General features: G+C 38.6%; 2 protein-coding genes across 3 annotated transcripts; both read left to right on the top strand.

Annotated features, from left to right (window-relative positions):
- Positions 1-156: 156 nt before the first annotated feature.
- On the top strand, positions 157-2323 carry LOC143430381 (uncharacterized). The gene is made up of 5 exons (XM_076906620.1): positions 157-496; positions 583-878; positions 1040-1248; positions 1389-1483; positions 1682-2323. The coding sequence occupies exons 1-5, from the start codon at positions 222-224 to the stop codon at positions 1983-1985; spliced, it is 1179 nt and encodes a 392-aa protein (XP_076762735.1). The 5' UTR covers positions 157-221; the 3' UTR covers positions 1986-2323.
- A 161-nt stretch (positions 2324-2484) lies between these two features.
- Positions 2485-25606, top strand: LOC143430380 (uncharacterized). 2 transcript variants are annotated; one of them, XM_076906618.1, is made up of 7 exons: positions 2485-2608; positions 3570-4021; positions 20564-20679; positions 23602-23717; positions 23805-23949; positions 24462-24644; positions 25172-25606. In XM_076906618.1, the coding sequence occupies exons 2-7, from the start codon at positions 3928-3930 to the stop codon at positions 25523-25525; spliced, it is 1008 nt and encodes a 335-aa protein (XP_076762733.1). In that variant the 5' UTR covers positions 2485-2608; positions 3570-3927; the 3' UTR covers positions 25526-25606. The 2 variants fall into 2 exon arrangements, with proteins under 2 accessions (XP_076762733.1, XP_076762734.1); XM_076906619.1 differs by lacking the exons at positions 2485-2608; positions 24462-24644 and having other exon boundaries at positions 3204-4021.
- The last annotated feature ends 63 nt before the right edge of the window (positions 25607-25669 follow it).

The following is a 25669-nucleotide window of genomic DNA, read 5'->3' as shown; positions in this document are numbered from 1 at the left end:
GAGCATACATTTATGATTTACTATGCTATCTAAAATCTTTTACCATACGAACATTAATAGAAAATTAAGTAAAATGAATAGTATTATGTCATAAATTAGACGATAAACTTTGGTGGCATTTCATTTCGTTGCATAAACTGGAGATTTTAGAAGACATTTACAGGTAAACCAAGAAAGATCCATCGAACGAGAGGCATAGAATAGACCAGTAAAATTGTTGAATGTCGAGCAACGAGAGCAGCCAGAAGAGCAACGTGGTATTCAAGAGAAATGCAAGAGTTCCATGCAACTGTGGATGGGAAGTGAGATTCGGTTATGGTGTGGCTGTTACTCTGGCAATTTTCGAAGCAAAACGTTTCTTCATGTTAATCCTAGAGATATTCGCCGAATGGCAGATCATTCGATTCGCGGGTGGTTTACGACCAGCTATATTAACTTTAGTAAACGTCAGTTTGGGCTTGCCCACTGCTCTAATAACTGTCCGTAGCATACGCACGTGAGTATTCGGTATTAATCGTTCACACTGTGAATAGTGAAACTTGTTAATAATTTCTTCGTCGACTTTTATTCTCTTCTATTCAGACGAAAGGTTCCACGTTGCTGCGCGGAGACGAGACGGACATTAAAATGTTTGCTGATAGTGATCGCGATATGCGCCATAATGAACGCCGCCACATTAGTCTCGATAGGATACCACATAAACGTCCGACAGGAAACGTTGATCGACATTTTCAACAGTTCGATGCACTTGTACGTTAGCGCATCCTCTTACAAGTACGCGATCGACGAGATACAGTTCCTCTTTCAGTGCTGCGGCCATTCCTCCTACGCAGATTGGTTCCTCTTTGACTGGCAGGTGAATCCACCATTCAAAAAGGGTAACTCAGGACACGGTATAACAAGTGTGAACAGATAAAAAATTACGAAACGTCTCCAACATGTAATAGCGTCAGAAACGTGTTCCTTGATCAGGGAGTAGATTACGCCGCTCGCGAGGAAATGGCGGTTCAAAGCCCGATATCTGACGAGGAATACAGAGATCGAAGTGTACCTTTCAGCTGTTGCGATTTACGCGCGATGATACCGTGCGAGCACACGGAAATCCTGGAAACTGAATTGAAAACCATAAACACGAATGGCTGCGCGGAAATCGTCAGTCCTGTTCTCCTGAGGATCGTCATCGTGGCTTACGTCATGACTAGCACTTTGGTGATCATTCAAGTCTTTCTAGCCTTTTTAATTACGAAGGTACGATACTAACTCGTATTTCATTTGTAAACCCCTCTGTATCACAAACTTTCCGATACGTGTGTAGATTAGAAGTTGATGTTACATAGAATTTTTACGTTTCAACACAATCAGGGAATAAGTGATACTAATCTTTATAGATGATACGGAAACTATTGTGCGGGACGTGTCGTGCGAATCGTTTTCCGATGACTCTCGTCAACGACTCCACCAGTGCATCATTGGACGAAACAAGGTATCGCACTCAAATTGTTTGGCAATAAAAATGAACTGCGCGTCTATATCAATCAATAAGTAATATCAATTAAAAGTGCGTTTCAATTTGCTGATAAGTACGATTTCCGCGCATCGTGTTGGTCCACGATAACACAAGACAACCCTGTTAATGTTCATCGAGATAATTAATGAACCTCCTTATCGTTCCACGTTCCAGTTCAGAAACGGAGAGACGGGATTCCAGCTCATCCCCCTCGAACTGGCAATCGTCGAAGCCAACAAAGAAACGAGATAAACGCAGAAGAACCGATAAACGGGCGACGTCGATAAAATACGTTTGTACAAAAAGTAAACACAACGCCAAAGACGACTCAAACTCCTCATCGGTATGCGAGTCTTCACCTGAGGGCAAACGTACCACTCCATTCTGTGGAATCCTCGACGTCGCCAGAATCAGACCCAGCGCTCACGAGGAGCACACGATATCCAAGAAACGATTATGCGACGATGAGGCACGTTGAACAAACGACGTTTATACCATTCACCTGTTTATCGTATCTGCACTAATCCTATCAGGCCAAGGTGTATGTTTTACGATCGTTAGGCTTGATTTATTGGCATTTATATAAAAAAAGGAATGCGCACGTTAAACACGAGTTTGCGAGAAGATAAGTGTAACGATATTTTCTTTGAGAAACAGCTGGCAAGCAGTGTGAAAGGAAGAGACTCTTGCGGCATTCGAAAACAGATGCTCGCAAAGGGTACTTTGTCATAAAGGATAGTTATAGAAAATACATGGAGAAAACTGAAGGAAATTCGATCGAGAGAACGGGTCAATTTCGTTCGGCATCGTGAAAGAAACACAAAGTACACGAAGGCGATGCTAAGACACCGTTAAATACGCGTCCATGATAACAACGAAATACTAATTACTGATGATTAGAAGCAATCAGCGACAGTGAGGGAGAACCGTGTGCGTAGTGGGGATCGATGGATCTTGAGTTTAGCAATTCGAGAGATCGTCTACGCGAGTACAGTACAACTCCAACTACCGTGAAAGGAGCAGTGCTGGAGTCTAGAAACCTATATGAGGTGCATATATTTGCATATATCTCCGTATCTTTGACGAAACAATTTGTCACAGGTTTGTAATGTTTTATAGCGGATTTTGTACACGTAGTATACAACGTAATTTTAGTTTGATAAAGTGTAAAAGGTACTATATAGATGTACAATTAGGCTTGGAGTTTTGAAAATGTCACTGCTACCAAAAACTTTGTACGATTTGAAAAAGAAAAATCTAAAATCGTACATATAAACCCGTTTCCTGGTACTGACATCTTTTCGCAACGTTGAAACAACAAAATTGATCAATTCGTCGTTTTTGAAATTTACCAAACGACGCCACTTGATTTTAAATCTTCATATTGCAAAAATCATAATATCTATAAGCAGGATGACAATATTTAGCGATGTACACGAAACTATCGAGGTATATAGGTCCTATGGTATACAAAGATGTAAATAAAATTCGAAATATTCGAATAAAAAACAGAAATCCCTAGAAGTTTGTTCGTTCTCTCTTCGTATAGACGCGCCAAAGTCCCTCACTCGTGAGATCGTGGAACTTCGGAAACATTTAAGTCAACTATCGACTCCCGCCACCAGCATTCGTGAGCTTCCGCCTTACCTCGGCTCCGCTCGACTTAACAGGCGCGAGTTCGGTTACTTCGCGAACATCGGTTCAGTTTAGTAGCGTTCGTGTATCAGTTGTGATCGTTGCTGTAATTGTTACGTTTTAGTTTTTTGTTAGTAGTCGGTTATCCGCCACTCTGTCGATATCGTAGCATGTGCCCACCAGTTCACAGTCACGTATACGTTTACCTGCCGCACCACCAGCCCCATAATAAACTCGTCTCATACGGCTACCGTTAGGGTTGCCGTGATACCCTGCCTTTTCTGTCGAGAAAAAACCGGCAACGCCATCGCGAGGCCCGCTAGGTTTCCTTCCACCCTCACGCCGACAAGTGCTAATCAGGCTGTAGCTTAACGAAGAATCTCAATTGGTGCGAAGTGATAGCATGATTTTTTTTTGGATATTTTAGTGAACTTGTTCGGAATCGCGCCTGCACTGGGTCGCTAAGTTCTGCACGTGGTGAGTGGTAGTGTGCACGCGCGTCATAACCACAATTTCCCGTCCCGGCGTACAGCGGTGCTACTTGATCGAGCGTAAGCGACACGGGCACAGAGATCGTGGAAAAAAGCAGATAGAGCCAGCAGAGAGAAGGCGACACGCACGAAAAAGGAGTAATCGAGTGAACGGAACAGGAAGATCGGGGACAAGATACGAAATTGCGAGAGCAGCCGAATAGCGTGCAAGAAAGAGGGAAAAAGAGCCAGAAAGAAGACGGAGAAGGACAGCAATAGAAATCTCATTTCGACGGGTAACTAGCCACGAGTAAGATGAGCTGTTGCACGAGTGCCCCGATTGTAACTCAGACCTGTGAGACTCTTCTGAGCAAGTGCGAAGTGCCGATCATCGACCTCGCTCACATGGGTAAGTCGTCGCCGTTTTATCTCGAACTTTTATTTTACAGAAACGTTAACCAACGGTCGCTACACGCCGCGATAGGTGAGATTTCAGTTCGCGCGAAAAGAAAGATGCCTCGAACCGTAAGACGCCTCGTTCCGGGCCATAGGGCAACTTGACGAAATTAGCAGCAATGCAGAATTGACGTAGTTCGAAATTAACCGCGATTCGGAGGCACGTGGCAATGCGAGACGAGATACATCGACTTGCTCGACGCTCTTAAAATGACTAACCGTTCCACACGATATAATGACTTCACGCGAAAGTTCATGGTTACATTCAGCGTCAATCACTCTCTCGACCCTATATATATATATATACGAAGAGAAAGAATCGAGTTTAAAATAAAATATAGGTAAACATTTCTTTCTCTCCAACTGAGAGAACAGGTTTTTATGCCCGTTAAATGCGAATACAAAGAAGCGGTGAACGTCTATACCTCTATTGTAACGGTTGATTTCGTACGTTACCGAACGAGATATATTCTATATATATGTGTACTTAGCTAAATATACACCGGCGGGTACCAAAATCGTTGGCCTTTCGCAAGTATTTTTAAGACGACCGTTTTCTCACGTGGAAAACGTGATCGCCGTGCACAGACAGATTTCGGCTTAACGATTCAGACGAAGGAATTTTAGAGATTCAGAGGGTGACGCTTTTACGGTTGCTTGGCAACGAGGCCAGCCAACTAGCCAGACAGACAAGCAAACCAGCAGCAACAGCTTTGCCGTTCACAGTCGGAGGCGCCTACCTCGGACCCGACGATCCGTTGAGGTCAGAGCCCGTCTCACAAAGAAGGGCCCCTCCCTTGGCGCCCTTCTCGATTCATACAGGGTGTCTTGTAGTTCACTATCCATCCATATTTACCTATATAAACAAAATTTGTTCATTCATATGGATAAATAATGTTACTGATATTTTTCAGTTGATTCGTGTCTGTTGTGTCCCCATTTTTACAGTTAACTTGCCTGGAATTTTTTATTAGAATATTTGACTTTCAAGCGCAAGAAATATTGACACGCAATAGGGTATGATCACGAGAATGACTCATAATTAGATTAGAACAATTGTGGTATCGATCAGATATTATTATATCTTTAATCGTCTATTTATCTGTTTCATTGATTGCAAGTGAAAGTATAGTATATAAGAATCAAGTTGACGATTTAACAGATACGTAGCACTCCTTTATCACGAGCTTTCTTGTGTTACCGATTAACAGTAATTGTTTCAACAATCACTTTCTCCACCATCGCGTTTTAATTCCTTTCTGCTTGAAGGCTAAAACGATAGTCAAGCAGCTTGAAAGTTCAAACAATCAGTTACTTGCTGCTGGTGACAAAATATACTGAGGCTCGTGCAATAATTCTGTTGTCGAAGACAATATTGACGATATTCGGTTGCAAACGATTGTTCAACATGATTAGAACCAAACGGTGATCAACATTGAGGCAAATATACTACCATTGGAGTCGCTGATTTGATTCCGATATTCAATTCTCAGGGTCGTATGGATAAATTACAAATGACGAAGGTTGGGCGATAGAAACGTCCCTCCCCTGTGCATGCATACAAATGCAATATAAAAAGCGTACGAATACTCGCACAGTGACTCCAATAATACATCTTGTGCTTTCGTGACTGTAAATGCGCTGAATAATGATTTAAGTGCTCGCTGCAGTGAGCGACGTCCGGAATAATGGAGTAGCGTGTGTGATATAAACGAAAAGATAGCTGCGTTTCAATTCGCAAAGTGAGCCCACAAAACGTTCCAACGTTTCTCGCTTCGTCCTTCTCTTCGCTCGTGTTGGTTCAGTTCAACCATTTCTTTCGTCTCTATCTACCGTGTGTATATTCTGTGTTGGGCGACAGGCCAACGACTTGCGTATAGTATAGAACTCTGGCATCGACCGAAAGAGACACAGTATCGTTTTAAAAGCGTTTCCGAATTAAGATCGCGATCGACACGGAAATATCGCTGCAATAATGATGTTAGTCATCGATTATGTAAATGGTAGCAAGTATAGTTAATTGAAGTTTCCAACAGTACCTTCTTAGTCATGGCTGATCTCTTTGTGCCAGAATATGTATCGTTCGGTATAGATTCTTTGGCTTATGTTAGACCGTAACCACTTGTTGAATGTTCTAGTATTTTCAGTGAAACTACAATCAAACAATGACCACGTGAAATTAATGTTATACTTTTACCTTGAGTCGTAGCGACGAGCAAATGTTTTTTATGAATGCGCATGGTCATCCCTACTCATAATTGGATGCACGATGCGTTTCTTTGTACTCCTCTCTGTCCTAATTCGCGGACCCAATTTTACTTTCATTGCACGAAGACATATCTTAATAGTCGTCATTGCTTCCATCAGTAACCGTCGTGCGATTTATCGCGGTCAACTTCCGACCTTCCTTTGAAACGTTTCCCTTCTCAGTGGCTCGATGATTTCCTGAGTAATGTTTATCTTTAATTGTGTAACGACAATGTTATATCTAGGTTGCGTCACATTTTCTGAAGTTATTTCTATTTCTTATTTCCAAGAACTCGATTACAAATCGCCATTTATTGTATACCTTAAGAAAAAACGTCGAGTTCTAAATGTCAATTACTGGAAGTTATTGAAACGCAAGAAAAATCTACTTATCCACTTTTAAAATAAATTCGAATCACAATACCGCAACAGATTAAACCATTCTTTCTACCCTCGCATAGAAACATAAAGATATATTTCTGCGAATAAAGGTCTTAAGAATGATTTCACGTTATCGCGTACTCCCTTCGAAGTCTGAAGTTTCGGCCTTGACAAGTTTCTTTCGTTTTCAATGATAAAACATTCAAGTGTTCCCTTTTTGACGCGTTGCATTTGCATGTATTAAATCGAGGGACACGTACATTGGTAATTCATCATACAATAGTGTCAGTAAATAGCGTTTTAAACTTTTGTGAAACAAATTCATACGATTCTATTCATTTCTCGCGCTATATTTTATTTTAATTGTATCGTCGGCACAACGCTTTGTTACACGCCATGCATGCGCATCTGTGCAGGTACCGACACAGATGAGCAATGTGCATTTTTTTACGCATGCACGCGGTTACACGTGCTGGTCCCCCGTGGCCATAATATGCAACGACGCGGATAAGCGAACGCTTACGTGCCGACCCAAGAATAGACCTTCCAGCTACTTGAATTTTTCATTCATTCGTTACGTGGAAGCATCATTAAAATTAATTATTAGGTATATTAACAAACTCTGGGAAAATGACTTTATGTAATTGCACTGATGTGCTTTTGCAGTATATACGATCAGAACACTTGTTTCGTTATGATTCATAATTCTCGAAAAATCTAAGTATTCATTAATAGTGTATCATTATTTTTAGCAGAATTGATTACAGTTATATCGCAATTTTATAAGGATTTTTATCAACAAAGAAAATGATAAGAGTGTATATGTTAATCTTGTACAAATACTATATACTAATTTATTTCGACCATGGTTCTCCATTAAATTGCAACCTTTTAAACTTGGAAAGATCGCACTACTCACTCCACCGAAACAAGTCCAGCGAGGATTTAATTGTTCCGCGCCAATCATCACGAAAGAATTCGGTCGATAGTGCTCGCGTCCGTAACGGGAAAAACAGCGTGACGCGTGTTATAAAACCTTTCCACTGACCACCATCATCCTCTTCGTTCTTCCACAATTCCAATATGGTGACTCTTAAATTTTCGATGATTATGTATAAGGTAAACGTATGAAAAGAGAAATCAAAACAAATCAAAAAGAAAAACAAATAGAACTTAGTAATTGTTCTAAGACAGCCCACTACATATGTAGAGTAAGTCTGCCAAAGGTCCCTCTGGCGGTAAACGCTCGAGACATCGCCATAACTTCCTTCGAATTTCGTTGGTGAAACAGAAATCCGCAAAATCCTATCACGAGAGACTCCTTGCGGCAATAAGATCTCTTTCTTTCAAGTACTCTCCAGCGCAACTTAAATAGTCGCGTGATTTCTACATTAGCGTTAGAATGTCTTGCAAAGGTTCGGAACGCGCACAGAAAGACCGAGGTAAGAGATTGCTCGGCATCCGGAGAAAACACGTAGGCAGTTAGTTGCAAAATTCGCAGTTGCGCAAGTACCGTTTGCCAGGGACGCACGATGGAATGACGTCGACTAGGATTGCGTGAATTTTTATCTGGATTATCGATCAAGTCAAATATCAGACGTTCCCGCAATTCGTACATACCTCGCATTCGTTAATACAGTTGATAAAGACGGTTGATAAAGGTGGCGCAGTTTGTATTTCAACAGGGGAAATTGTTATTTGAATATAAATTACAGGATGCTACCGGCTTTTCCGGAAATCAATTGCAATGGACAACAGTGACCGGAAACGTAGCTGGTACGGACTTTAAATTCTGATGAAACGCTACAGACCTACTATTAAAGACGTAGTATACGTGACTAATACGTTGAAATGTTCAATAAGTAACGTAAGGAAAATATAAATTGAGTATAATTCGGAGAAAAACAGAAATAGATACATAAGGCATAAGAAGACGCAAGGAACAAAGCTACAAACAAAGATAATCTAAAATAAACAAGAAAGAGAAGGTACAGAAAAATTAGCAAAATTAGGGCATCTTTCTGGGTCGAAAGCTCGAGGAAAACTGGTAATCGTTGATTGCGTTAGGTTTTTACACACTTTCAAACAGAAACAGGGAATGGAACGTAAACAAGGTCGATGGTTACTTCACAACGTAGCCCCTGAAAAATAATAACGCGAAAAATGAATATCTGCAGCAACATAATGAACAATGTAACGATTGTCTTCAACGCATCGTTGTTAATTGTTGTAATTAATAAATTTTGCTTGCTTTCAACCTTAATGAATAAATGGATCGTCAAGGTGAGCACTTAACATTTTGCTAACAGAACATTTAAACAATTTGGTCTCACCTAATTGCAGTACTGCCAGACATATCTGCTTTCGTGGGAAAACAATGCATCTACTAACCAATTAACAAAAGAAACCAACATGACACAAAAACATGTTCCTACAAAAGGAAATAACGATATACGTTGCATTAAAATACCACAGACGGTAGTAAAAAAATTCACCGTTTGCATTTCTCGCGTTTTTTATCTGAACATTTACCGTACAAACAATAACGCGTTATTTGCAAACATTTTAAGGAATGTCGGTGAAAAGCAAGATGTTAGCTCGATAAACAAGTCTGGAATTTTTTTGCTTTAGAGAAGAACCATCGCTACTAGTGCCACTTACAATACTTCGTTGAGTAACCTCATTGATTTTGGATTTCTGTACGGATTATCTAGCTCAGGCTTATTTCTTTAACTCAAACCTACTAAACGTGAGACGAATTTCGATGTAACTAATGTGTTACTCGTTAGATAAAAGAGTGGGAGAAAAATTTCATAGAGGCCACAAAAAGCGAGGCCGCGCATAATGTTGCCCCGATCCTCTTGGCTCATTTCGTGTGCAATTACGATAACGCCATTGAAATCCTCGTCGTCAGTGGCCGATTTACGAGTCGCAAAGGTTGCGAGGCAAGATGGTAACACGTTCGTTGGATCGGCAATGAACGGAACGATGGGTAAATATTAATGATAAAGAGAAAAGGCAGATGTAAGTAACACGGTTAAAGAATATTCAGCCGTGAATCGGTTAACCTATTACTTTAATTAACGTAGCAATTTCAATCCTTCAATTATCGTTTGATTATCAGCAAGTTTATAATTGTGCAATCTTGTGTAATTCGTTTCACAAAATTTATCGTGCTCTGTACGATGATTATTTTACAAAAAACGGAATTGACGTTACAGAAAAAATAGAAAGTGCAGCTGTAATACTTAAAAAAAACTTTCTCTTATCATTTCTACACTCGACATTAGCTTACAGAGTTCAATTCAATTTCTTCGACGTGGAACGAGAAAAATATCGATACAGAATGGGCTAGTGAAATAAGGTGCCGTTTAATTCTCTCCTTTCTCGGTTCCAACTCACCGTTTTCAAGCGAATGCCGATTCATCAGCTATAATTAACTGGAAATCGGTGGGATCGTCGACTCATCCGAGAAAATAATTTCTAAAAAAGTATTCGTCGAACGGCTCGCACCACGTATTCTCGATACATCTTTCGAAAGGAAATTTCATTGGCGCGATACTATGTTCAGTTCCATAGTGAAATTCAGTTGGCAGTGCATAACAGGAACGTGTCCTCCGCGCTGTAGCTTAGCTCAGGAGTTGCGGTTAAAACATTAGCGAATGAATGGTGGGTGTAGATCACAATCATCGAATTCACTTTCATTGCTGCGTTCGTGCGCTTTGGTTGCAACAGATATTCGTGTTACCTGAAAGCTTGGTCACTGCGGTTGTCACAATCCAGTCGAGAACCGACTTTCATCTCCTATTATAACTACAACCTTTCATTCTCTGCTCCTTTTTTACGTTACCAAAAGTATTAAGATGCTTGCTCAATTGCAACGAATAACTGAAAAATGTTTCGATTCGAATAGAAAAACATCGATTAATTCCATCGTTTGGTAGTAATTTTCCCGATTACTATGTTTGTATCGGAATATCCCAGCGAATATTGTTGTTTACACGACGATCGTTTCACGTAATGTATCCGCGAAAAGATGTGTGGAAGAATAAGATAGTACATTAAATACGAGAAAACAGTCTCCCGTATACAGGGAAAACCCGTTGAAAAGTGGAGCTGTCGGACATCACACGATGCTCGAAGATCATCTAGTTTGTCTTCACACGTTAGCCACGTGTACCGTTATCTTCTGTCTTGATCGCGTTTTATCGATTCCGATTCCGTAGAAACTGTTTTTTTCCTCTCGACGTTAAATCGTCCGGCGTCAAGGAACGAACGGGCCTCCCCGATAAAACCGATTCCGATTCTCCGTTACCACCGCGCATTGTACGTCACTGTTTAATATGAACATCTCATTGCCCCTCGTGGAACGAAACCGTGCTCCTCGTTGCAAATAATTACGCAACGTCGCCGTGTGCCCTGGTGGCAAAACACGTGAACGTTTCGCGCTAATGTCAAAAGATTTATCGAACGTTTCGCAAATCGACGCGCAGGTTCTGATGACTAAACTTCTTGCGCGATTCAGAAACCCCCAATCGCTTCCGGATTGGCCGTTCGTCTTCGATACGTAGCGTACACTTACTTTACAAAGCGAAGTGCAAATTGAACGTTGCCTCGATGCGAACGGTATTCCCGGAAATACATTCATAGATAACGTAATTGCATGACGTGGATGATAATACTGCGTACCTTTTGAATATCTGCACTCTTTTTATGTTCCATACGTACTTTAGGTCTCGTATTATGAACAGTAAGTGCATTCCAATGTAAATGTGTAAGTAAGTGAAAACTGCTTAAAGCATCAAGTGGCAATATAGCATCCAAAGTTCAATAAATCGCTATCAAAATTATCGATAGCATGGAATGCCAACTTTAAATACGACGCTACGTTACATTCCAGTAATAGGAATCAAATATTGAGTTATTCCATGATCTAGTGTGTTTAGTTTCACGATATGTTCCAGACCTATCGATCAACTATCGGCACTCGACGATTTCTCAGTTCTTAGGGTGCACAACTAAGAGAAAATTTTCGCTAGTTTCTCCTGGTACCGGCAGTCTCGCCGATACTTTCGCCCAGTGTAGAACGATCGAATATACCGTTACTAAGTAACGTCACCTTTTAATATACCATTTTCGCCACCTTTCGAAGGAATAGCGCGCTCGTCTAGAGAGATAAGGAAAAGTTTGCAGTTTATCTGGTCTTCTAAACCCATGGCTTTGCTGCACCATTCGTTTTTAACGTAATCGCTGATACGCATGCTCGATACATCGCGCGCGTTCTGCCCGTATTCTCTCGCGTTCACTTTTACGGACGATAAAACGCACCGCGGTTTGAGTTTATACAGTCGTTTGCATTCGTACACACTGAAATCGTATATCTGAACTAAGAAATTTGTATCTTTTTATCGCAGCAACTTCGAGGAAACTCGAGTGAGAAAGAGAAAGTTATTAAACCCACTAAATTCCATCGAGAGACAACGCGTACTTAATTGCTTTGAAATCGGTATCGCCAGACCGATGTCGTTGCAAGAAGCAGTAAAATGCACGTTAAACTTTGTCTCCATAAGTTTCTTATGCGCAGGACCGTTAAAAAGCTTTACGCTGACTGTTGCTGGCAATATCGCCGTGTGAGAGGACAGAATAAATTATCAGATAAGGCGGACCGATCTCCTTGGCGAATCAATTTAAAGTCGCAGGATAACGGCTTCTAATATCCTGGCACGATTGCATCGTCTGATGGACAATAGATTTTCCACTCGCCTCGTAAATTACGTCGGCCTCGTCGATAAGCCTTGTCACTGTCGCCAAGGAACGGCAATTTACTGTCGAAGGCTCGCGAAACGATCGTTCCAGTGACGTTTTTCCGCGCGTGGTACCAACCGCTTGTTCACCGTGCTTCACGTGAACAATGGATGGAACCAGCGTCTCAGGAGACCGCGAGCGGATTGGTACAGGCGGAAAAACTCGAGTACAGGCGATGTTTGCGATAGATTTCCGACGGTTGATTTACCGCGCGTTGATCACGCGCGATCGGAAACCAAGACGGTGGAGGAAACGATTTACGACCGCGTGTGACGAAAGACCTTCGTCTCCGTCAACGTTAATCTTTGCGGAATCGCTGCCATCCCGTGAGGCCCGCGCGAATTTCCCTGGCACCACTAATTGACGCCGGTTTAGTCACGCTTACTTTCCAGATTAAGATCGTATTTGTTGTCGGAAACTCTCTGCCGTGTTTATTCCTTGTTAATGACTAAATCGGGTGTATGAAAATTAGTGTTTTATCTGATATCGGAGGCCTTTAATTAGAGAGTAAAAGAATATAAAGGATTTCTAATGATATTCCACGCTGCGATTTATTCGTTTCGATTCTCTGCGAGTTTGAAGTTCATGAATATTGTATGGCTGGTTGCAGTGCCCGTAAGAAATTAAACTTTAATGATCCAATTATGGTTTACTATTAAATACGTAATTTTAACGCAGCTTTATTACATTTTGTAGACAACAGAGCCACATTGTCAAGTACGTAAACAGTAATATGCTATTGTATAGATCTATAATTTAGCCTACGAGAGCAAGGTACACCTAGATGCTGTTATAACGTAACGACGAATAAGAAAAGAGAAAAAGACAAAAAATATTAAATAAAATTGAAAGCTTTTTGCTGCAAGTAGTTAGAGAGTGGACATTTGCGAAAGAAGACATGTTGCGATAAATAAATAATTGAAATTAATTCTTAAGCCGACTTGCCAACCTGTTTGTTATATTGAAAGAAATTACAAAACCGTTTGGGAATGTTTGCTGATCGCTTGTATCGAAAAGTGAAAATTTCATAGCCATGGTTCCTTAACTTCGCTCGATGTTGCGTAAGAAATGAGTCATGGACGTGTTTTAACAAAAAACAAAAAAAAATCGGAAATCATCGGTTACGCGTCTTCCTTTTCCACGTGCATAAACCCGTCCGCCGCGACGGTACTCATTTTTTATTCATCAGAAACAACCAGCACTTTGCCTTTAAACGTAACCAACAAATCATACGTCCCATTGTTTCGTATTTACCTTCACTTTCCATCAGTGTTCAATAGTGGACCCCTTCCTGTACAAGATCCTTCTAGGAACCATTAAAGGTAATTTCCCATTGCGATTTTCCGCCTCGTAAACGGATTCAAAAGAAGACAATAAAAAAGACAATGTGAATGAAGTAACAAAATGATCATTGAAAGAAGAATTATCTAGAATAGATCGGAAACCCACAATAAGAAATTACTAAATACGTATTTATGTATTTTATGTATGTTCAAGATAATCATGATAGAAAAAAAAATTGCTCCTTTTTTCTAATATAATTATACCCCACGTGTACTTGCTGGTAATTTTTTTTGTTTTGTCTCATTTATATATTCATTCAAAGTCACATGAACACCTGATCGGGTTATACTGTTTACACGCTAATCAAATATTCACTTATGCACATAGTAACACTAATGATACTACACACAAAAGGTGACAAACTATCGCGAAAGGTATTCTGTAAAAATAAGAGAATAGGACGCGATAGTGCGTTGATAATATCTATTGTAAATATGAAATCGTGGATAATCGAGACCACGGATAAACGCGACTCGATTAATAAATATAGCACCGTGGAGACATAACACGTTTTAGAGAAATCGTGTTTTGACTCGCTATGATTCGGGAGCTTCTATTTTAACCAATTCAGAGAGCAAAGGAGAGAACATACAGTGCTGGACAAAAGTATTGGCACAGCATGATTGTTATGATAAAAATGCTTATAACTATGAAACAAATTGTTAAAAAGGAAAAATTTGTTTACACGTTTATTTATTTATTATTCTAGATTATTATTTAACAGAAACAGTAATATAAATAAAGTGATATGCGAAATAATAACAAAAACATATTTATTGAGCGTTTTAAGCATGGACAAAAGTATTGGCACATTATACAAAATTTAGTGTAGTTGTATCTCTCCGAAAAAAATCCGATTGTCACTTGATGGTATAGGTAGGGGATTCCCTGATAGTCATTTTTTCTAACAGTCATCCTTAAGTTCAGTCGATTAGCAACATAGGAAATATAACAAGCAACAATGTCAAGAAGAGGGAAAGAAACTACAAGTGAAGAGAGAAAAATAATATTAAATTTGCACAAAATGCGAAAATCTTATAGTGAAATAGCAAAAAGTGTTAATAGAAGTCGATTCACTATTAGAAGTGTCGTAAAACGATTTGAGAATCAATCAGATTTCAAAAGTAGGAATCGAAGTGGACGTCCCTCAAAGTTAACAGTTAGAGAAAAACGGAAAATTGTAAAGGAAGTGAAAATAAATTGTAAATTAAACTCATCACAACTTAGAGCAAAGTTAAATGAAGAAAATAAAAAAGAAGTAAGTTCGAAAACTATACGGAGAGTGTTAAAAGATGCGGGATATTCTGCGTGTGTCGCAAGAAGGAAACCATACATATCCAAGAAGAATCGGAAGATGAGAAAAGAATTTGCAAAAGAATTTATAAAAAAGGATCCCACATTCTGGAATAACGTATTATTTTCAGATGAAACTAAATTTAATATATTTAAATCAGATGGCAGAGTATTAGTTTGGAGAAAGCCAAATACGGAAATGGATCCACAACATTTACAAGCCACTGTGAAACATGGAGGAGGTGGAGTCATGGTATGGGGTTCCATTGCAGCGTCTGGGGTTGGCGAATTAGTATTCATAGATGAGATTATGGACAAATATGTATATTTAAATATATTAAAGGAAAATTTATTTAAAAGTGCTAATAAATTAAATCTCCCGCGTGATTTTTATTTTCAACAAGACCATGATCCAAAACATACTGCCTATATTGTACGACAATGGATCGTTTACAATACCGCACATACATTAAATACCCCACCCCAGAGTCCAGACATGAATCCCATCGAACATGTTTGGAATGAATTAGAAAAAAAAATTAGAAAATATAATATAACAAACAAAAACCAATTAAAAGCTATTATTTTACAAGAATGGAACAATATAGAGCCGGATTTTACAAAAAAATTGGTAACTTCAATGCCAAAACGATTGAAGGAAGTTATCATGAGGAATGGAGGGCCAACCAAATATTAATTTTTAATTTCTAAGTACTTTCAATCATTTGTGCCAATACTTTTGTCCATGCTTAAAACGCTCAATAAATATGTTTTTGTTATTATTTCGCATATCACTTTATTTATATTACTGTTTCTGTTAAATAATAATCTAGAATAATAAATAAATAAACGTGTAAACAAATTTTTCCTTTTTAACAATTTGTTTCATAGTTATAAGCATTTTTATCATAACAATCATGCTGTGCCAATACTTTTGTCCAGCACTGTATTTCTCTGAGTGTTCACGCAACGAAGTAAAATAAAAAGTAGAAAGCGGCACTCGCTACAAAGGTGACAAAACGCGCTCGCCTTGTCGCGATAGAGATCGCTGATAGAAATCGGATTGCTTCGCTTCCGCTCCCTTTTGTTGGTTTATCATCGATATCGGCGAGCCACCCGTGCGAAACGCGGGAGAAACCCGTTACATACGTTCGTGGCAATTATTCATTTGCACAAGTCGTTTGTCCCGTTACATCGAACGCCTAAACCGTTTCAACAAGATCACAGCCTGACTGGCCGATTAGTATCGTAGCACAAATGTTTGTCGAAACCATTCACGAAAGGCAAGGCGTCTTGCCAAGGACTTACGAGAAGTGCATGTAAATTTTTCGTGGTCGTTATCCTCGGATTTGGTCTATCAAGGATTAGACGAATGGCCACGAACTGCTGGTCGCTTCAGACGCGCCGCTGTCCTTTGGAAAGTTTTGACTTTGAAACGTGTTTGAATGACATCAAATAGTAAGAGTAGGAAATACTTATCAGAGCGAGACGATTGCAAAAATAATTTCAAATTGCCGTTTCGTCGTGATGTAATGCCAGGTGTAAAAACTGCGCAATTCTTTGCAATAATAAGATTAACGATAACTAGGAAGGGGAAAAATTAATAGAGGAACATATGTTGCGGAGATAACACTGACGATTATCCATATTTTAGTAAAACCCTGGTTCTGTAGCAATTCTGTGACGCATAAAGAACGCAACGAACAAGGAAGTATGTTAATATGAATTAAGAGTGTCTTTTTACCACCTGGATTATTGATTCTGATTACTTTTGAACGATTAAGTTCACATAAACTTAATATGGTTTTGTGAAACTTGTATCGTAATAAAACTTCAATTTTTGGGATGGAAGGATTTGCCAGGGCATTGCAGAGTCTAGAATTTAGTCGTGTAAAGCATCGTATAAAATAACTTGACTTTCTCCACGGAATAAGAGATAAAGTTTCAATAATGAACATCGATCAAAACCGCGCTTAAAATGCGTGAAATATTGAAGCGGCTCCAAAAAACTTAAGCCACCTAATAATTTTTCATCAAAGCGAAGTACGCAAGCACTTGATCTGATACAATACAAATATCTGATAAAATAAGAAATATTACTTCTTCAAAAGCTGTCAGTAATCTATCTGAAATCGATTAATTATTATTTATTAGTACATTTATGTCACTAAGTGTATTAAAATTCAACGAATGCAATGATCAATTTGTTTTCCTATACAGTTTTATAAAAATTCATTATTATATTTTACGATTGGAGTGGTAAATATTTAATACCATATAGTTATTCAGGAAGATTCTTCGTTGAAGAAACTTTCCAACGATTCCTATTCCTTGAAGTATTCCAACGATACAGTATACATTGCCTTTTATAATTCCTTGAACGATTTCAAAAATCGATGGAAATCGCATGAATAATTCAGATCTGAAATACGTGTAATTAAAATCAATGTGTAACAAAAATGTAGTGTTCATTATTATAATGTTTCATTAGCACTTGCTTGCAATTAGCACTTGAATTGGAGTAATGTGTAAAGTAACATCTATCATTCTAGTAATTAAGGACCGAATACAAAACAGATTGTACGATAGTACCAAAAAATTCCATCAATCTGTTAACAAAATACATGGCAAATTCTCCCTCGTGTAATCCTACAATATTTTCACTTTTATGTTTTGAAGTCTTATTAACCAGAACGAAAGAGTATGAGCTGTAATGGCATCGCTTGAGAACGTGACGATTACTCATTTTCGCAACAGTTTAACCAAAGGAATACGTGGAAGCTTGTAAAGGAAATGAGTTTTACTCTCTGTGGTCGTCTTTCGTTCCTTCCCTTCCTTCTTTGTCCCTCTAGCATCGAGACATCACGAAAATAGCGATCTAAATGAGAAGTACAGAAGTTGAGATACGTACTGGGACGCGAATTGCAACTGTTCAACGTTAGAAATAACTTGTAAATTTCTTTATCGGGAAAGAATAAGAAATATATTACATTAACAATTTGTAACACGCTATTTTTGAACGTAACATTGTTCTACGCGCGATAGAAACTTAGAAATAAAGAAATCCTATAATAAAAGTGGCCGATGTATAGAGAATTTTTTAATTAAATTATTGACGTAACAGCTTTTTACGGTAGAATTTTGTCGACACTCTCAGTTGCCATAAAATCGATAACCGAGTGACAAGCAATACGGGGAAAGTCTACGTCCTCGAATATAATTATCGGTCTTACACACTGATCAGATTGCAACGATGAAAGTTTCACAAGGCCAATCTTTTTTTCCTGTTGTCCTTACGTCGAAATTACCAGCTTTAAAGCAGTACTAAATATGGTTTTTGGAAATTTCAAAGTATACAGAGCGTCCTGTTAGCTAACGCGATGCAAAAAATATTCCATGTTGATACTAACTGAATTGCGTAACCGTATGAATACGCCGCAGGGGTTGTTTTCCCAAGTTCATTTTTTTTTGGAGCACTCGAACTTTCACAAAGGTATGTGATATGAAAGGCAATTATGCAACCAATTTCTGAGGACAAATATGGGGCAGCATAATGTACAATATAATGAAACAAATATTTATAAAGTGAACAATTCATAAAAAGTATTTTAGGGGTTGATAAAGAGAAATGGATTTCTGGTTATTTCGAACACATTTTACCTAGCATAAAATCAACTGACATAGTTCAAGTTTTCGACGGTGAATGTGACGAAGTGTAAAGGGAAACGTGGCTGTTCCCTGGATTTTTATGCGATCTCCCGTGTCGCGAAGTGAAATCATGTTCTCACGAGCGAAGAGGCACCGAGAAAGCAATCGTCGTGGCGTTGAAACGAGATCTGTCAGCAAACACATTGTGAATCCCCGATAACGTTTCTTATCAGTATCTAACGAAAACCGAGAACAAACCTAGAAGCAAATTTTCTCCTTCGAATTGCATAATTTTTAATTCGGTTAATTCATAAATTATCCTACATTTTAGAGATGTACACTGATTTTTTTCTATAAGCATTTCTCAATTATTTCAATTAAATTTTCCACTAAAAATTACTTTTAACTCGTTTCATTCTCTTAGTATTATGGTTTAGTAAATTGATATATAATGAACGTGAGCCAGAGGCTATGCAATACGAATTAATGTGCATTTGATTATATTTCTATGTTTTGTTATCAGTCCTTTATTCAGTCAAGAGTTGCTTAGGGAAGTCGTTTCATGCTCGAAGCGAAATTTCATTATCCGCACGTTTTTTTAACCGATTCTCCTTGTCATTTTTAAATATATGATATCAGACTCATCATGCGGGAAACTTGATCTCTATAAATAATTGTCACGGAATAATTATCAAACTACAACCGTTCAGATCGTCCTGACCATTGATAATCAAACATTTTCGTGTAAACGCATGCTTTGAAGAATATCGCAAAACCTATCGCTTTGTCAGAAAACAGAACATCATACCTCTTATCCAACAATTGTACAGTCTTTCTTACATCCTTATATTTTAATATAAATCGACAAACAAACAACATATAAAAAATTCTCAATGGAAATTTAACAAATGATACGAGTCGAACAAAAAACTGTAACGAAAGGCATTCTCCAAACGTAAATAATTGACGCAATATCCAAAGAATTGCGCAGACGTTATTTAAAAAAATGTCGTAAAGAAACAGTTGAAGCTTCGGGGTCGCGAAATGCGCGAAAAAAGTGTAGATTACGAAATAAACGACGTACGAAAAATTGTTGAACATCTGACCCAGACCCAAAAAATTTGTACCTCCCCTTTCAGCGTCGCCTGCACGGATTTCGCGGATCGAAAATAACGATTTGTCGAATATACGATCTGTTCCGCGAACGAGGCCTCGTAACTCGAAAAGATGAAACATACTTGACGTCAAGACGACATCGCTCTTCGTCAGTGTCATTCGACGAAGAGGGAAATCGTTCTTGTCTTTTTGCATTCCACGTGTCGATAAGCGCGTGTTTATCAATGAGCGGCGATCCGTCAGTGAAAGAAGTGATCGATAAATACGCTTAACAATGTAAGGTTGGTGGAGAGGGATTTCATTATAATAGTATCTCGAGGTTTATAGATGAAAGAAGCTACACTGGCATAAATACTTATGTATACCTACATTCACGAGTGTACCTGAATACTAGCCAGCAATCTAGAAAATTTCAGTTAAACAAAATAAAAATTTGTTAATCGATCAAAGAGTTTGACCACTTTGGATGTTTTCGAATTTCAATCAAAGGATTCTAAGCTAATAAACGTAGCGATAAATTTGAGTATAGAAGAAATATTCGAAAGGATAGTTGGCAATGAACTGAAAGGAACGCAGCTTCTTGGAAACCTCTAGGATCTCTTCTGTTCCCCCATCTTTCTTTCTTTTTATCCCTCTCACTCTTTCCGTTTTCTTCTTTCAGGGACTGAGAGATGTCCTCAGAAGGGTGTCGTGAAGCAGGTGGCTTCGAAACTGCTAAGGGCGCTGTCCGAGAAAGGACTGGCATTGCTCGTCAACCACGGCATTCCGGAATGCAAGGTACGCATTTCCATCGACATTCGTTCCATATATAATCGCCTGATCGAAGAGCATCTCGAATATAACACGCATCCGGGGTCTCGCGTAATTACACGCCAGCTAAAGCGAAAAAAGTTAAAAAAAATCCGGTGGTCAGATCACTAGAAGGAAGAGAAGCTCAAGGCTACCTTGAATATACATACTTATCGAAAGCTTCTCGATAAATTCTGCTTGACCGAATCGTTCGGATAACGCGAACATTCGAATGAAATATGTTAGCATAAAATAGAAATTGGAGCGTTGATTAATCGTCAATTTTCTTCTCGCTCCAATTTTTATATTTTATATACTACCATTCATTTCAATAACGCATTTTTATTTTATCATACTCTTGGTTAACATGCTGATGTTGCGTATCATATTGTTGATACCACGTGGTTGAATTTAAAATCAGACTCCTGAATTAATATTTGAATATTCAAATTATTCACCACCGCAAAATGCTACACAAACGATCGAATACTCGACGTCATCAACTCGACTCGTGTTTCAAGTACTCGATTCGATTCAGTAGGAGTTTCCGACTCGAATTTCGGGTACTTGACTCGATCCCATAACGCTGACTATTCTCTACAAATTGTCAGATATCGTCTACTTTATTTCACAAACTGAATTCCACTGTATTCAGTTATTTTCATTCAACTTCGAACAGAAAATGCGAGTAATTGGGTTCTTCTACTAATTACTTAAGTAAAGGCAAGTAGTTACGATGGCCATGCGCTTGATGGCGTTACACGTACATACGACAAGGCCTTGCTTTATAACGAAACTAGTGTCCTCGGTTGACTTACAAAATTATTGTCTCGCCTGGAACCAGAATTAAAGGAGTCAAGGCAAGAGTATACAGAGAGCCACTTTAAGAGAGAGAGAGAGAGAGAGAGAAGTGTATAAAGCTCGTGAAATTGGCACAGAAAAATGTTCAAATTGACAGAAATTTCTTAATGTGTTCGTTGCGATGATATATCATGGATTTTCAAGGGTGTGACACGATAAAGCAATAAATGGATTCCGTGCGATGACCTTGTAGACTTTGCCGAGACCTCCTACGGAGGAGGAGGACGTTATCGTGGTCGTTTCGTTACATTTTCACGATAATTCAACGCGAGGATTATGACGTGCGTAATTCACTATAAATACAATCGTATATTTATCGTGTAGCTTTACACCATGACCGATGTATAATGCGTTAATTCACTTCGTATACGCGTACATCGTTATTCCCGCAACGCGCGGCATTTCAAGGCGGGTGAATACCCGGAATTATTTGAATTTCGAATTTACGGTATTCCCGCAATCAAATGTTCCGCTGCGATTAAAAATTTTTTAATTCGATAACATAACGATTGAAATAGACGAAGAATTGGAGTTTAAATGTGGCAACCAAGGGAACGTGAAGACAATAAATTCGATTCAATACGATTTTTTTTGAATCGTGATTATACCATTTTTTTTTCACAAACTTAATTAACACTTGTCACGATGATGTTGCTTTATCGTTAAGATAATTCGTGTCGTAAATTAAAACTATGTGGAAAGCACAACACATGCGGAATTACCCAATATCAAACTTTGAGCTCAACTTTCACAAAAACTACTTTAACTTTGCTGTTTCCTATCGTACGTCTCGACCATCCAAAGATACAAACACGCAAAATCAGTAAACCGTGAAGTTCTATCCGTAACGTCGGCAATTATTGGTTGTTTATACTTTTCTAATTCTTTATCAGACATTGCGTAAGAAGAATATATTGCAACGTCTAATCACTATAAGAAGCCGGTACTCATTATTTCACAAGCTTCGCTACGCCGTTTCTTACCTTCGATTCCTTCCCCCCAGCCCCTCCTTTCTCCCTCAGCATCCTCTTTTGCGTTGCTTTTCAACAATCGTACAGATGATAATAACGTCACAATATTTCGTTATCATTCGTGTGCAATGCGGCCTAATTGGCTCGAACGAAGCGACGCTTTTAATTACCTTGACTGAAATCGAATTAGGAATTAACAGCAAGAGGGAAGGAGAAGGGTAGGAGGGGACGACACGTGCAGGAAGCATCCGTACGATGCCTTGGAATCCCTCGAGTAATTGCTCGAGCAATGAAGCTACTATTATATTTGTACATACTGAATCGAAGGTTGATCGTTGATTCAAAACTGCATCGTTGCATAGTGTTCCCTATGATTGTTTACCCCGTAACAGATTAAAATTTGTTATTAGTCGTTATTGGTTTCAATACTTAAATGCCAAATGTCGCAAGTTATTTAGTTATAAAAAATAAGACGCGATCAAAGTTATTTTGAAATGAACACTTTTTCTAAAATAACAAAAAAAAAATGTAAAACTCCAGTATATACTTATTGCGTAAGTCTTAATGACAATCCAACGTGCAATCTTAAAATGACCGTCGGTTCTCTTTCAATGTAAAAATGTACGCGCGAAGGGGGAACCGTGCAATGTCGATCGTTCTTCTGCGATGTAATATTCTATTTTATTCAAATAACCCGGCACACGCATTCGCAAAGTGCCATAGTCTGCAAAACACGAGCCTACCGAGTGACACGTTTCTTGGACGAACCCGTGTTATACGAGAGTCCAATAGATATAATATAAGATTTATGAAACCGATCAATGCGATGGATTTCAGACTTCATGCTTAAAGTTACAAAATAGTATCCTAAAAAATTAGTAAAGTAACTTGTTTCTCTCTTTAAATTTTCGTCAATCTATAGACAGAATCAATTTTTTACTTTCAACGCAAGTTTCAATACTTGTACTGATCGATATCAAACTGGAATTTGATTCTCATTGTTTTTAATCACTCTACACCTCTATGATAATTATTGTAACGTGATCCAATAAAATCATGTTTGCAAATATGTTCGCAGATGAAGGCCGCATACAGAGCGTTCGATGCATTTTGTGAGCTAGAAGAAGAAACAAAGGCCAAATATGAACGCGCCTCATCAAGCAATCATGGATACATAAAACCAGGACCGTCAAAGTATGATTTATATAGTACTGTATTAATAAATTCGATTTTAGCCAAGGAATTACGATTATTCACTACTTTTCTTACTGTAATGCATAGGTACACCGACGAGAAAGAAGCTCGGCACGTTTTTAATGTTACCGGATGCGATGGGACCTTTCCGGATGAGGAAGTGCCTGGCTTCAGATCAGCAGTCGAGGAGCTCACTCGTGATTTCAAGCAATTATCTGCCATGCTTTTAACCGTAATGGCACTTTTTTCTTGTTACATTTCATTATAATACGAAAAGCCTAATGTTCCTAAAGTGAATCACTTTAATTCCGTAATGTATAGATCAGTTGTTATGTTTCGGAAAATGTACAAATCATTTTTGCAAGATCCAGTCTTGCATATTACTCTATATTATTTTTTTTTTTATGAAAATCATATCCAATTCGAAACTTCTGAAAGTAAAACTAGTTTGGTCTCAAACATGTATCGAGACAAACGTAGCTATCGAACGTTACGACAATATGCAAGGCACTTTCTGAATGTATTTCTCCTTATTTCTTCGTTTGCTTTGTTTCTAACGATTTTGAAAGTTGTTTCGGATAGATTGTTTGAGAAGAAGTGAGTTGCTTCAACTGTAAGTAACCCTACAAACCAATCTGTCTGGCAAGTTAACTAACGCGATTGGTTTCTTCGGTTGCTTTACAGCCATCATTAGGTACTATAAAGTAAAAATAGGGGCCAATGTATGTGATCTATGCCTTGTAGGCTCTGGCCGTGGGCCTAGAGCAATCCCCCGATTTCCTGCTCTCGAAGCATTCGCACATGCTGGGACCTGGTAATGAGTCGACTCTACGTCTTCTTTATTATCCACCACTCGGTGCACCGGCGCCAGGATTGGCTCGTTGTGGCGCTCACTGCGATTATGGGACTTTCACGTTATTAGCACAGGTAGACATACTTACAAAACTTGCTAACGGAACTACAATTGTAATCTAGGTTTAGCGTAAGTTGTATCGCCTTGGAACAAAATATTTGAACATGTACATTACGTTGCACCGTCAAATATTCGAATGCTATTAATCTTTTCAGAAGATTGTTGCCAAGTGCAATCAAGTTATGTGTACTCGATCATCTTACTGTTTTATTTATTGATATTTTACATATAAGAATAATTACTCGTTTTAGTAAAAAAAAGTACTCGCTAGCTATGGAATTTAGCTAGTATATTATTTACAAAAATTGTTCACCATTGAGAGGATTAATACATTTCCAAGTCTATGAAGAATCTAACTGCAAATGACTTAAAATATTCTGCTAGAAAATTCCGTTTTAATTCTAAACCGTTTGAATTATTAATTTTTAACTTGGCAACATATTAATTGATATCCAATCAGAATTCGCCGTGAAAATTCTTAAAAATTTTCGCGCTCCCATGTATACGTGACTAAATCGGACAATCTTTAAATTATTCTTAGGATTGCGAAGGAGGCTTAGAAATACAGACACCATACGGAGAACGGTGGGGCAGAGTCGGCCATCTTCCAGGTGCTATTTTGGTGAAAACTGGTGACATATTAGCCAACTGGACGAACAATCAACTGCCAGCACTAAAACATCGTGTCGTTGTACCAGAACACTGTGGAAGGGGTCGTCATTCCATTGCATTTTTCGTACATCCAGACGCCAATACCGTAATCGAACCTCTGGACACAAAAATCGTAAAAGCCAATCAAGAACCAGCACCGTGTCGTTTGCAGAAAAAGAAACGCACCGTTTTAACTGCATACCATCACATTCAACGCCGTCTTCGAGAAACATATGCCTCTTAACACTATTAACGCAATCACATCGTTGCGTTCCCGAAACAAACAATATTTCTTATATCAAGATTCCCATTGAAATTTACGCTGCTGAAAAAGACTTAAAATTTTTAATGTCAAAGTAAAAATATGTGAAACATTAATTTTTACATG

This window comes from Xylocopa sonorina, chromosome 13 (genome assembly GCF_050948175.1).
Source record: "Xylocopa sonorina isolate GNS202 chromosome 13, iyXylSono1_principal, whole genome shotgun sequence".
Taxonomy (NCBI): Eukaryota; Metazoa; Arthropoda; class Insecta; order Hymenoptera; family Apidae; genus Xylocopa; species Xylocopa sonorina.
This window is presented reverse-complemented; position numbering and strand designations above follow the sequence as displayed.

Bases quoted from the DNA above. Each gene is read 5' to 3' on its own strand.
- LOC143430380 (XM_076906618.1), top strand. From the start codon at position 3,928: ATGAGCTGTTGCACGAGTGCCCCGATTGTAACTCAGACCTGTGAGACT. The intron at 4,022-20,563 runs GTAAGTCGTCGC...TTCTTCTTTCAG, and splicing joins CATCGACCTCGCTCACATGG to GGACTGAGAGATGTCCTCAG. The intron at 23,718-23,804 runs GTATGATTTATA...TGTAATGCATAG, and splicing joins ATAAAACCAGGACCGTCAAA to GTACACCGACGAGAAAGAAG.
- LOC143430381 (XM_076906620.1), top strand. From the start codon at position 222: ATGTCGAGCAACGAGAGCAGCCAGAAGAGCAACGTGGTATTCAAGAGA. The intron at 879-1,039 runs GTAACTCAGGAC...AGGAATACAGAG, and splicing joins GAATCCACCATTCAAAAAGG to ATCGAAGTGTACCTTTCAGC. The intron at 1,249-1,388 runs GTACGATACTAA...TAATCTTTATAG, and splicing joins TAGCCTTTTTAATTACGAAG to ATGATACGGAAACTATTGTG.